Genomic DNA, 12,511 nt, shown 5'->3' with positions numbered 1-12,511 from the left:
CGCCGTTGCCGGGGACTGGCGTTTGATATTAGTTGTTTAATCGCAATTTCTATCGTTTTAAGCAATTTTTTTACTTTTTAATTTCAGTTACTATTCGTTATCTGTTGTGCACGCTAACTTGTCTGGTTAGATTGTTGTCCTGTTTATGCGAGGAAAGATTTCTGCAGAGAATTTACTTTTTGATCCAGAAATCGAAAGAACAGCTCGAAGGAATAATAGTCAAAGAAAGAAAAGGAAACAATTAGCCAAACAAAAGAGGCTGCAAGAAGAAAATTCTGCTTCTATTTCTTCAACATCCTCAATAGCCGAAGAGATGGCTGACGATCCGCCACGTAACGAAGGTGCCGGTATGAGGCCATGTCACAACAGTCCACGAAGGCTTGCTCATCTTGCAAGACCTCCCAGAGGTGCAAGACAGACGGAGATGAAAACCGGTCTCTTGCAACTGTTATATGCTAACCCTTTTACAGGTTTATCACATGAAGATCCATACAATCATTTGGTGAAGTTCTATGAAATAGCCGGTTCACTTGGAGCCCCTGAAGCGGAGGAGGAAGCGGTGTTTATGAGAATGTTCCCTCATTCATTGATAGGGAAAGCCAAAGATTGGTACCTTGATTTGCCGGCTCAAGTTATGACGAATTGGAATACATTGGAGGAAAAGTTTCTTGATCGATTCTTTCCGCATCACAAGTTCATGGAATCAAAGACATCAATCGCGGTGTTTTCTCAAGGCTCCAATGAGACTCTATGTGAAGCATGGGATCGATACAAAGCAATGCTGCGTAAATGCCCTAATCATGGATTTGATGAACTAACCCAAATTCATATTTTTAGAAATGGTCTTTTGCAGGATTCAAAGCTTCTTTTAGATGCAACAGCAGGTGGTTCTCTTTTATCATTAAGTGCTGCAGATGCTACGACTATCATTGAAAAAATGTCACTTAGTGATCGACAAAGTGAACGCAGCAAAACTCAAAGGAAGCCTGGGATTCTTGAACTTGATCCATCAGATGCTGTATTGGCTCAAAATAAGCTTCTTACCAACACGGTGGAGGAGTTATCCAAACAAATGTCAAAGTTGATGACTCTTCAAGAAGGATCGGGGAAAGCAAAGCAAGTAGCATCTTGTGAATTATGCACCGGAGATCATCCAACTGGTCATTGTCCTCCATCTCATGAAGAGGTGAACTTCATGGCAAATCAACAAAGACAGAGTCAGTATCCGAATAATGCTGGCTATCAAAGGGGAAACAACTCAAACTATGGTCAAGGTTGGAGACAAGATGTTGGCTCATCAAATAGGCAAAGACAATATGAAAGCTACAGTCAACCACCGGTACAACAAACTCAAAATTCAAATTTGGAAGAAGCTTTGAGATCATTCATAGAGATGCAGACCAAACAAAATCAACAACAAAATTTGATGAATCAACAACAAAATCAGTTTGTGCAAGAAACTCAAGTCTACCAAAGAGGCAATGATGCGGTGTTAAGAAATCTTGAGACTCAGATTGGTCAAATAGCAAAAGAAATGGCCAATAACAAAAATCAAGGAGGAAAATTTGCAGCCAACACCGAACCGAATCCAAAAGAACAATGCAAGTCAATTACAACAAGAAGCGGTAAGGAAGTTGGCAAGGGAATAGGTGATAATTTGAGGAAGGAAGAGGAGGTTATGAGACGAGCAGATGAAGAGGAGGAAGGAGAAAGTGAGAATGAAGCAGAAAAGAATAAAAAGGAAGAATTAGTTGAAAAAGAAAAAAATGAAAAAACAGAAAAAAATGAAAAAATTGCAGAGAAGGGAGAGAAGGAGGTTGAAGTGAGAAAAGAAAAGAGTAGTTTACCTCAACATCTGCCATATCCACATGCTCCATCAAAGAAGGATAAAGAAAGGCAGTATGCAAGGTTTATGGATATCTTTAAAAGATTGCAAATCAACATTCCATTCTCCGAAGCCTTAGAGCAGATGCCAACATATGCAAAATTTATGAAAGAAATCCTTACCAAAAAGAGGAAGTACAATGATGATGAAGTCATTCAACTTGATGCAAGCTGTAGCGCTATTATCCAACGAACTCTTCCGACAAAAGAAAAAGATCCGGGAAGAGTCACGTTGCCGGTTACCATTGGTAATGTGAATGTTGGAAAAGCTCTTATTGATTTAGGGTCAAGCATAAATCTTATTCCGTTATCAGTAATCCAACGGGTTGGTGGTCTTGACATCACACGTACAAGAATGACATTGCAACTTGCTGATAAATCCATCACTCCTCCGTCGGGAATGGCTGAAGATGTTCTTGTAAAAGTTGATAAGTTTATGTTCCCTATAGACTTTGTGGTGATGGACATTGAAGAGGATGATGATGTTCCGTTAATTCTTGGAAGGCCGTTCATGAAAACAGCTCGTATGATGATTGATATTGATGACGGGGTGATGAAAGTTCGAGTTCAAGATGAGGAGGTTAGTTTTAATTTGTGGGAAGCTATGAAGCATCCACATGAGAAAGATATGTGCTTCAAACTTGATGCAACTGAAGAAGCCATATTAGATGTAAGAAAGCAAGCACATAGACCTTCATCTCTTGAACAGGCCTTGACAGATGCTTTCGAAGCACTTGACCCCGAGAAAGAAGAAGAGATTGAGGACTTCTTGAAGCAACTTGATGCTTTTGAAGAATTACCTCAACCTGAAGTAGAGATTGACGAGTTGAAGGAGGATGGAAAGTGAAATTCTGGTATCACTAGAATGATGTTGCCTAAGATGTCCCAACAACTACTTTGTGAATAATGTTGTTTTCTATTGTTGGCACATCTTACATAACATATAAAAACTGACAGAAAATAAATAAATGACACAAGTAATTGTTAACCCAGTTCAGCCAACTGCCTACTCTGGGGGATACCAATCCAGGAAGGAAATCCACTAATAGCTCTAGTTACTAAGACCTCCAGCAAACCCTAGGATTTACGCCTTACACTAAGACCTCCAGCAAACCCCTGGTTTACGCCTTATAACCTCGACACTACTCATGCAACTTCTGCCTAGGAACTCCTAGACATGAGATCCCATCTCACTTCCACTCACACAACACAACCTGTGTTGATTATACAATGTTAAGAATGATGTGGCGACAACTTGCCAAGACAACACTTCACTTTTGCTTAAAAGCTTTAAGTGAATCACACACGGTAAACTCCGTACTTCAAAGCTTAGGAGTAACCTTAAAACAATAAACTTACTTCTTAACTCGTGTTATAGAATCCACAAGCAAGAATTACAATCAAATAATAAAAGACTCAACAAAGACTTAACAAAGACTCAACAAAGACTCAATATGTGTAACTAATATTTTTGATGAGATAATAGTCTTGAGCTTGGTCTTCGTATATATAATGATCTAGCACGCTCCTCTTTCTTCATTACTCGTAGGACGCTCCTTGTAACTCATAAAAGGTGATCTGATTCTCTTTTGATCTTCATCAAGATTGTATATAAACTTTCCAAAAGTGTTTAAGGACTTTATAGGATAATTGTGATCATACCGTTGTACCATTAAGTCTGTCTTATCCTTAAAAACTCCTGATCAGATCAGATCTCCATTACGCGTGCTTTTAAAGTGGATTTCCATATATAGCAGATGCTCTCATAAATGCGCGAGATTTCCTTGAATAAATATGATGTTGTAACATGTTTTCCAACATCTTGTTAGTATATTTGTTTTAGCAAAATTAAGCCAATTCAAATATCCAACAATCTCCCCCTTTGGCAATTTTTGGCTAAAACAATTTCAGGCCATTACCTTTGAGAGATATAAAGAGCGCAATCCTTCAAATTACCATGGTCACACAAAAGAAGGAATGTTAGAGCATCATTTAAACAAAATTTCACATAGGTGAAAATATATGCATCAGAGGCAGCAGCAGCGGAGTTATCATCAAATAGCCTCGAGCAAAATAAAACGTGGTATCAGAGCAAAACATATATCATATGTCATATGTCATCAAAGTTGTTGTGACATATGGGAGCACATCATCTAGCACCTGTTCGTCCATTCAGGGCAGCATCCATTCAGCAGCAAACTCCCCCTGACTTTATCAGCTTGTGCATCATCTCAGGGTAATATTTTTACTCCCCCTGAATACTTGCTTACTGCTACTTAAAAACATGTCATAACAAAAGACACAACAACATGTAGCAGAAACAAACCAAAATGCTACTCCCCCTTTTTAGCCACAAAATGTGCCAAAACAGGAAAGTAAAGTAACAAAGTGCAGAATTTAAAGTACAGACCATGCACTCAGAAGGTGCTAAAATCCAGGGCACAAACCACCCACAAAACAAATAACAAAGTTCAGTAAAACATAAAAAGGATTAAAAAATCATTCATCATCACTGCTATCAGAAGCTTCTTCCTCATCTGTAGCAGTAGCATAGCCTTCATCCTCATCTTCATTGTTTTGTTCACCTGTAGCAGTCACATTTGCACTAGCTTTCACAGGTACCTCATCAGCTTCCAATACTTCAATCATTTTCAAGAACACATTCTTTCTCTCCTCAAGCTCAGCCTGCTGTTTATCAATATCCTGACATTGAGCCTTTAAACCAGCAATAATCTCCTTTTTGGTCATAACAGCAGCTCCAGCAGCAGATGTCCCAACATGTCCAGTAACATTGTGATTATCAAAAAGCTTATGATGAAAAGTAAAACCTGATTCCCTCTTCTTAGGTGTGTCAGTCACAACCTTGATGTCTGGGTATTGGGCCAAGATAATTCCACACAACAAAGATGGAAAAGCTATTGGCATCTTCACAGCTGTTGATCTAATATGCTTAATGGTTTGATCAAAAATAAAGGTCCCATAGTCATAGTCAAACTTGGTTCCTACAGCATATATAAATCTACCCAGGTTTGTAGCAACATTGGTTGCATGCTTGGTTGGCACCCAATTTGTTGACCCTATCCTATTGAGGATGGCATATTTGACATTCAATTTACTCGTGGGTATCAGCTTCTTTGTAGGCCAGACCTTAACCTTACCACCAGTTATCTCAGCACTCACAACATCATTAGCAACCTCTAATTCAGCCTTAGGTTCTACAGACCTACCTAAGTAGTTATTTATGACAACAGGAGAAAAATTGATACATTTACCTCTAACAAAAACTTTATGGTAGTCCTTGCTCAGTGGGTTATCACATTCTTCAGGGATGTTCACCAGAAATTCTTTCACAAGCAGCTCATAACATGGACTGAAATCACAGACTGTCTTCATCAGACCAGCTTCCTTGATGTATTCAAAGATGTCTTGACATTTGAGAGCATCTTTGGACAGTTCCCTTTCAACAGCCAATCTCCTTTGGTAAATGTAGTCCCATCTCAGTGCAAAGGCAGCACGATGGAAGGAGATGTTATCACATGGGGCTTCTTCAACACCTTGTGGAGCCTTCTTCTCAGTAGTCTTCTTAGGATTGGCAGAGGAGATGTTAACAGCATCTTCAGCAACATCATAGTCTGAGTCACTAGATGACTCCTTCTTTCTCTTCAGTGTTTCCTTCTTCTTGGCAGGAGGGGAGAAAACCTTACTCCAACCTTTTACAGGTCCAACACCTTTTGTCTTCACTCTTGGTGCAGGAGTCTTGCTTGCAGTGGCCACAGCCTTCCCTGTACAGCTTCTCAATCTTTTTGTTATACCACCAGTTGGTTTTACAGCAGTCTTGGTGGTGACATAATCATCAACATCAACAACATCTTTCTCTTTCTCAGCTTCTGCAGGCTTGTCAGCTTCAACCTCTTGCTCATCTGTAGGGATGGACTGGTTACTCTCTTCAGATTGAGTGTCCCCTTCATTATCAGAAGTACCCTCATCAGCAGTTCCAGTTTCTTCATCTGTGGACTCAGATGTTGTGGCAGTTGTCTCAACATCCTTTTCAGCAACAGTTTCCTTCACAGGTTCTTCCTCAGCAGTAGCAGTTTCAACTTCTTCATTCTCATTCAAGGATGTTTCAACATCCTTCATAACAACTTCTTCAGTAACAACAGGGGTTGATTTTTCAGCCACCATCTCAGCAATTGTTGGTGATTTCTCAGCAACATTAGGCTCAACCTCTGTAGGAGTATCTTCCATCTCAGTATCAACAGGCATATTATTCAGATCTCTCTTCTCAGCATCAGATCCCAAATTATCTTGATTAGGGTTACCAGCAATTGAAATAAGTGTTTCAACAACTTCAGACACAGATTTAGGGTTCTGAGATTCTACTTCAGTTGTTTGCTCAGATGTTTTCACATTCGATTCAAAAACCAGATCAGACATAGAAAGAGGAATTCTAGACTTATAATCCCTTCTCTTTTTCTTAGAACTTCCTTTACCAGATTTATCAATAGAAGGGGAAGTATCGTCACTTACTTTTGGAGCTTTCATCTTTTCAACTGATTTTCCCTTTACCTTCTTCTCAGCAACATTTGTTTGACCTTTGGATTTGGAAGCACGAACAGTTGTAACAGGAACGGCGTCCTTAATGACCTTCGAGGAATCGATCTTCGCCTTTGATCGAGTAGAACGGCCGGACTTTGTAGTTTGTGATGATTCAGACATGTTTGGATGAAGGTTTTTGAAGTTTGAGAAGTTGAATGGATGAAAGTTGTAGTGAGAAGCAGTTGAATAGGGTTCACGATCAAAAATTAGGATTTGGAAGAAAAAGCATTGATTGCGTGTAATGAAATATTTAAGGGAAGTGTGTAATGAGTTCCCTAAATTAGCGTGCATTGATTGATGGGAGAGAAAACGGTTTCCTTTTGCACGCCACAACTGCAGTAACTGCTATGCTTCTTCATGCAGGCAAATTCCCAATTTGCCCCTTAAAAATTCAAACTGATTAGCATCAAGCGCCTTTGTAAAAATGTCAGCTAGCTGTTCACTTGTACCAATGTGCTTGAGTTCCACACAATTTTCTTCAACAAGGTCTCTGATGAAATGATGCCTGATGTCTATGTGTTTGGTTCTTGAGTGTTGAACTGGATTCTTTGATATATTGATTGCACTCAAGTTGTCACAGTATAATGTCATGACATCTTGGTCGACATTATATTCTCTCAGCATCTGTTTCATCCACATCAACTGTGAACAACTGCTACCTGCAGCTATGTATTCAGCCTCTGCAGTGGATAGAGACACACAATTCTGCTTCTTGCTGAACCATGAGATTAAATTATCACCCAAAAAGAAGCATCCTCCTGAAGTGCTCTTTCTATCATCAGCACTTCCAGCCCAATCTGCATCACAATACCCTATCAAGGTTGAGTTCTTGGTCTGGGAATACAGAATCCCATAATCACTAGTACCCTTTATATATTTCAGAATCCTTTTGACTTGTACAAGATGGCTCATCTTTGGCTTTGCTTGATATCTTGCACAAACACCCACAGCAAAGGTGATGTCTGGTCTACTAGCTGTAAGATACAATAGACTGCCAATCATGCTCCTGTATAGGCTTTGATCAACATCAATGCCATTTTCATCTTTGGTTAGCTTTAGATGAGTAGCAGCTGGTGTTCTCTTGTGTGCTGCAGTGTCCATTCCAAACTTCTTGATCATGTTCTTCGCATATTTGCTTTGAGAGACAAATATGGTGTCTTCCATTTGTTTTACTTGCAGACCAAGGAAATATGTCAGCTCACCTACCAAACTCATTTCAAACTCTGATTGCATTTGTTGTACAAAATGTTGCACCATCTTTTCAGACATTCCACCAAATACTATATCATCAACATAAATCTGGGCAATCATCAGCTTCTCTTCTTGTTCTTTAACAAACAGGGTTTTGTCATGGCCTCCTTTTCTGTATCCTTGACTAACAAGGAAATTTGTCAGCCTCTCATACCAAGCCCTTGGAGCTTGTTTTAATCCATAAAGCGCCTTCTTCAGCTTGTACACATGATCAGGATTGGCAGGATCTACAAAACCTTTTGGCTGCTCCACATAAACCTCTTCATGCAAGTACCCATTTAGAAAGGCACTCTTGACATCCATTTGGTACAGCTTAAATTTGAAAATGCATGCTATACCAAGGAGTAGCCTAATAGATTCTAGTCTTGCTACAGGCGCAAATGTTTCATCAAAATCAAGTCCTTCAACCTGAGTGTACCCTTGAGCGACTAATCTTGCCTTGTTTCTTGTTACAACACCATTTTCATCTGACTTGTTCTTGAACACCCATTTTGTGCCTATGACATTAACACCATTGGGTCTAGGAACAAGATCCCACACATCACTTCTCCTAAACTGAGTTAATTCATCTTGCATGGCTTCTATCCAGAACTCATCAGTGAGAGCCTCTTTTACATTTTTAGGCTCAACCTTTGAGACAAAACATGCATTAGTAACCACTTCATTTGTCCTTCTTGTAGCAATTCCCTGGTTAGGATTTCCTATGATGAGATCCTTGGGATGGTTCTTCTGTATTCTTATTGAAGGAACTTGCTCACAGGGCGAGGTGTAAGAATGGTTGATTCATCATCTGAATCTGATTCCTTTTCTGCTATAGTTTCTTCAGATGTTGGCAAAGTTGTTGCAACATCATCTTCAGTATCAGATGTTTTAGCAGATGTCAAATCATCTATCACAACATTGATAGATTCTACTATTATCTTAGTTCTCTGGTTGTAAACTCTGTAGGCCCTGCTGTTTGTTGAGTATCCCAGAAACAATCCTTCTTCACTTTTAGGATCCATTTTTCTTCTGTGCTCTCTATCAGCTAGGATGTAACACTTACTTCCAAACACATGAAAGTGTTTGACAGTTGGTTTTCTGCCTTTCCACAGTTCATATAGTGTAGTAGAAGTTCCAGTTCTGAGTGTGACACGATTGTGAATATAACAAGCAGTATGCATAGCCTCAGCCCAGAATTGATATGGAAGATGTTTCGCATGCAACATCACTCTGGCTGACTCTTGTATTGTCCTGTTCTTCCTCTCAACAACACCATTTTGTTGAGGTGTGATTGGAGCTGAGAATTCATGCTTGATTCCTTCAGAGATGCAGAATTCAAGAAAGCTTGCATTCTCAAACTCTTTACCATGATCACTTCGTATCATAACAATAGCAGAGTTCTTTTCTCTTTGGAGTTGAAGACAAAGTTCTTTGAATGCATCAAAACTTTCAGATTTGTCTTTTAGAAATTCAATCCATGTGAACCTTGAAAAATCATCTACCATGACAAACGCGTACCTTTTTCCTCCAAGGCTCTCTACTTGCATTGGCCCCATCAGGTCTATGTGCAGTAATTCTAGAACCCTTGTTGTGGTAAGATGTTGCAACTTTGGATGCGACATCTTTGTCTGCTTTCCTATTTGACATTCTCCACATATACTTCCTTCCTCAATTTTGAGTTTTGGAAGACCTCTGATTGCCTCTTTAGCTATTGCCTTCTTCATGCCTTTGAGGTGTAGGTGGCCAAGTTTTTGATGCCACAACTTTACCTCATCTTCTTTACTAATAAGACATGTTGGTACCTCTTCTTCTTTAGGAATCCAGAGATAGCAGTTGTCTCTTGACCTTACTCCTTTCATCAACAGCTCTCCTTGCTCGTTTGTAACTAGGCATTCAGCTTTTGTGAAGTTAACTTTCATGCCTTGATCACAAAGTTGGCTTATGCTGATTAGATTTGCTTTCAGCCCTTTTACAAGCAGCACATTATCTAGCTTTGGTAAGCCATGGTTTGCAAGTTTACCAACTCCCTTGATCTCTCCTTTGGCTCCATCTCCAAAGGTTACAAAACTGGTAGCATATGACTTCAGGTCTTCAAGATAGTGTTCAACACCTGTCATGTGTCTAGAACAGCCACTATCAAAGTACCAGGTTTCTCTTGAAGAAGCTCTCAAGGATGTATGAGCTATTAGACCTGTGGTCTTCTTCTTTTCTCTCCATTCCTGTCTTGTTGTAACATTAGGAAAGACAGGAGTATAGAATTCTTGATGAACTCTCCTTGGATATCCGTGCAGCCTATAGCAGAAAGGCCTAATGTGTCCTTTCCTGCCACAATGATGACATGTCCAGTTGTAGAACCTGGGCATAGAATGTCCCATCAGATGTTGCGACAATCCTCCTGACACAAACGTGCTACTGATTGGAGTATGTATAGTAGCATTGTTGAACTTCATCTGCTGCTTTACTCTTTCATGTTCAAAACCAATGGGCTTAGGTTTCCCATAGTTTTGTCTCTGTAACATTTCCTCAAAAGCATCAGTACCTTTGGTCATCATTTTAGCCACTTTTGTGACTTGATCTAAATCAGCATTTAATTTGGTTACTTCTTCATTCTGTTCAGCAACTTTACACAGGAGGTTAGACTTCTCCATTTCCAGCTGTTGAATTTGACTACTCTGATCTTCAACCTTAGCATTGAGATTATCAATGTTTATGAGTAAGTCATTTTTCTCAGCTTGTAGTTTACCATTGATCTTCTTTTGTTTCTCTAATGCTTTGCAAACTTCTATACTTCTAGTATGAAGATCTTTATAAGTAGCAGCTAGTTCCTCATAGGTTACCTCCTCATCACATGATTCTGAATCAGATTCACAGACTCCTGTTAAAGCATTAACATATTTGGCAGATTCTTCCTCCTCTGAATCTGTATCAGACCATGAAACAACAAGACTTTTCTTTTGCCTTTTTAGAAAGGTTGGACACTCAGGTCTGATATGGCCAAAACCTTCACATTCGTGGCATTTCACTCCTCTTTCATCTTCATTTGTCTTTTTCTGAAAGCTGGACTGTTTGTTGTTGTTGAGTCGACCATTTGGCTTGTGCCTTTGATCCACTTTCTTCATCAACTTGTTGAACTGTCTTCCAAGCATAGCCATAGACTCAGCTAAGCTTTCTTCACCTTCAGATTCAATTTGTAAATCATCAGCAGCACTTTTCGAAGCAAAGGCTAGATTCTTATCTTTCTTTTCATTTCTCCTGTTTAGGCCAATTTCATAGGTCTGAAGTGATCCTATGAGTTCATCTAAATTTAGACTTGAAAGATCATGAGCCTCCTCAATAGCTGTTACTTTCATATCAAATCTTTTAGGCAAAGATCTGAGTATTTTTCCAACTAGCTCCTCATCTGAGATAGGTTTTCCAAGTGCATCAAACGAATTTGCAAAGTCAAGCACATTCATCTGAAAGTCATGAATGGTTTCTTCCTCCTTCATTCTGAGATTCTCAAAATTGGTTTTGAGCATCTGAAGTTTAGATAGCTTAACTTTTGATGTTCCTTCATGAGCTTTTCTCAGAATTTCCCAGGCATGCTTAGCAGTAATACATCTCTTAACAAGCCTGAACATGTTTGCATCCACACCATTAAAAATTGCATACAAGGCTTTGGAGTTGCCAAGTGCCAGATCATCCTCATCTTTAGTCCATTCATCATTTGGCTTCTTGACATCAGTTTTATTGCCATCTTTGTCAAGAACCATTGGTGGTTCCCATCCGCGTAACACAGCCTTCCATGTCCTGCTGTCAATTGATTTTATGAAAGCCTCCATTTTAGCTTTCCAATAATCATAGTTCTCAGGACCTGTCAGTAAGGGGGGTTTAGACACTGACCCTCCTTCTTTATCCATTGTACCAGAAAGTACTCTCCCTGGAGCTCACCCAAAATAACAGAACAGGGTGCCTGCTCTGATGCCAATTGAAATTCTGGTATCACTAGAATGATGTTGCCTAAGATGTCCCAACAACTACTTTGTGAATAATGTTGTTTTCTATTGTTGGCACATCTTACATAACATATAAAAACTGACAGAAAATAAATAAATGACACAAGTAATTGTTAACCCAGTTCAGCCAACTGCCTACTCTGGGGGATACCAATCCAGGAAGGAAATCCACTAATAGCTCTAGTTACTAAGACCTCCAGCAAACCCTAGGATTTACGCCTTACACTAAGACCTCCAGCAAACCCCTGGTTTACGCCTTATAACCTCGACACTACTCATGCAACTTCTGCCTAGGAACTCCTAGACATGAGATCCCATCTCACTTCCACTCACACAACACAACCTGTGTTGATTATACAATGTTAAGAATGATGTGGCGACAACTTGCCAAGACAACACTTCACTTTTGCTTAAAAGCTTTAAGTGAATCACACACGGTAAACTCCGTACTTCAAAGCTTAGGAGTAACCTTAAAACAATAAACTTACTTCTTAACTCGTGTTATAGAATCCACAAGCAAGAATTACAATCAAATAATAAAAGACTCAACAAAGACTTAACAAAGACTCAACAAAGACTCAATATGTGTAACTAATATTTTTGATGAGATAATAGTCTTGAGCTTGGTCTTCGTATATATAATGATCTAGCACGCTCCTCTTTCTTCATTACTCGTAGGACGCTCCTTGTAACTCATAAAAGGTGATCTGATTCTCTTTTGATCTTCATCAAGATTGTATATAAACTTTCCAAAAGTGTTTAAGGACTTTATAGGATAATTGTGATCATACCGTTGTACCATT

At 39.3% G+C, this 12,511-nt stretch overlaps 1 protein-coding gene across 1 annotated transcript; it reads left to right on the top strand.

The window, feature by feature from the left end:
• The first annotated feature begins 313 nt into the window (after positions 1–313).
• LOC123891891 lies at positions 314–2,731 on the top strand. The gene is made up of 2 exons (XM_045941765.1): positions 314–1,712; positions 1,800–2,731. The coding sequence occupies exons 1-2, from the start codon at positions 314–316 to the stop codon at positions 2,729–2,731; spliced, it is 2,331 nt and encodes a 776-aa protein (XP_045797721.1).
• The last annotated feature ends 9,780 nt before the right edge of the window (positions 2,732–12,511 follow it).

Source organism: Trifolium pratense, linkage group LG1 (genome assembly GCF_020283565.1).
Source record: "Trifolium pratense cultivar HEN17-A07 linkage group LG1, ARS_RC_1.1, whole genome shotgun sequence".
Classification (NCBI taxonomy): domain Eukaryota; kingdom Viridiplantae; phylum Streptophyta; class Magnoliopsida; order Fabales; family Fabaceae; genus Trifolium; species Trifolium pratense.
The sequence above is the reverse complement of the archived record's forward strand: the minus strand, read 5'-3'. Positions and strand labels throughout refer to the sequence as shown.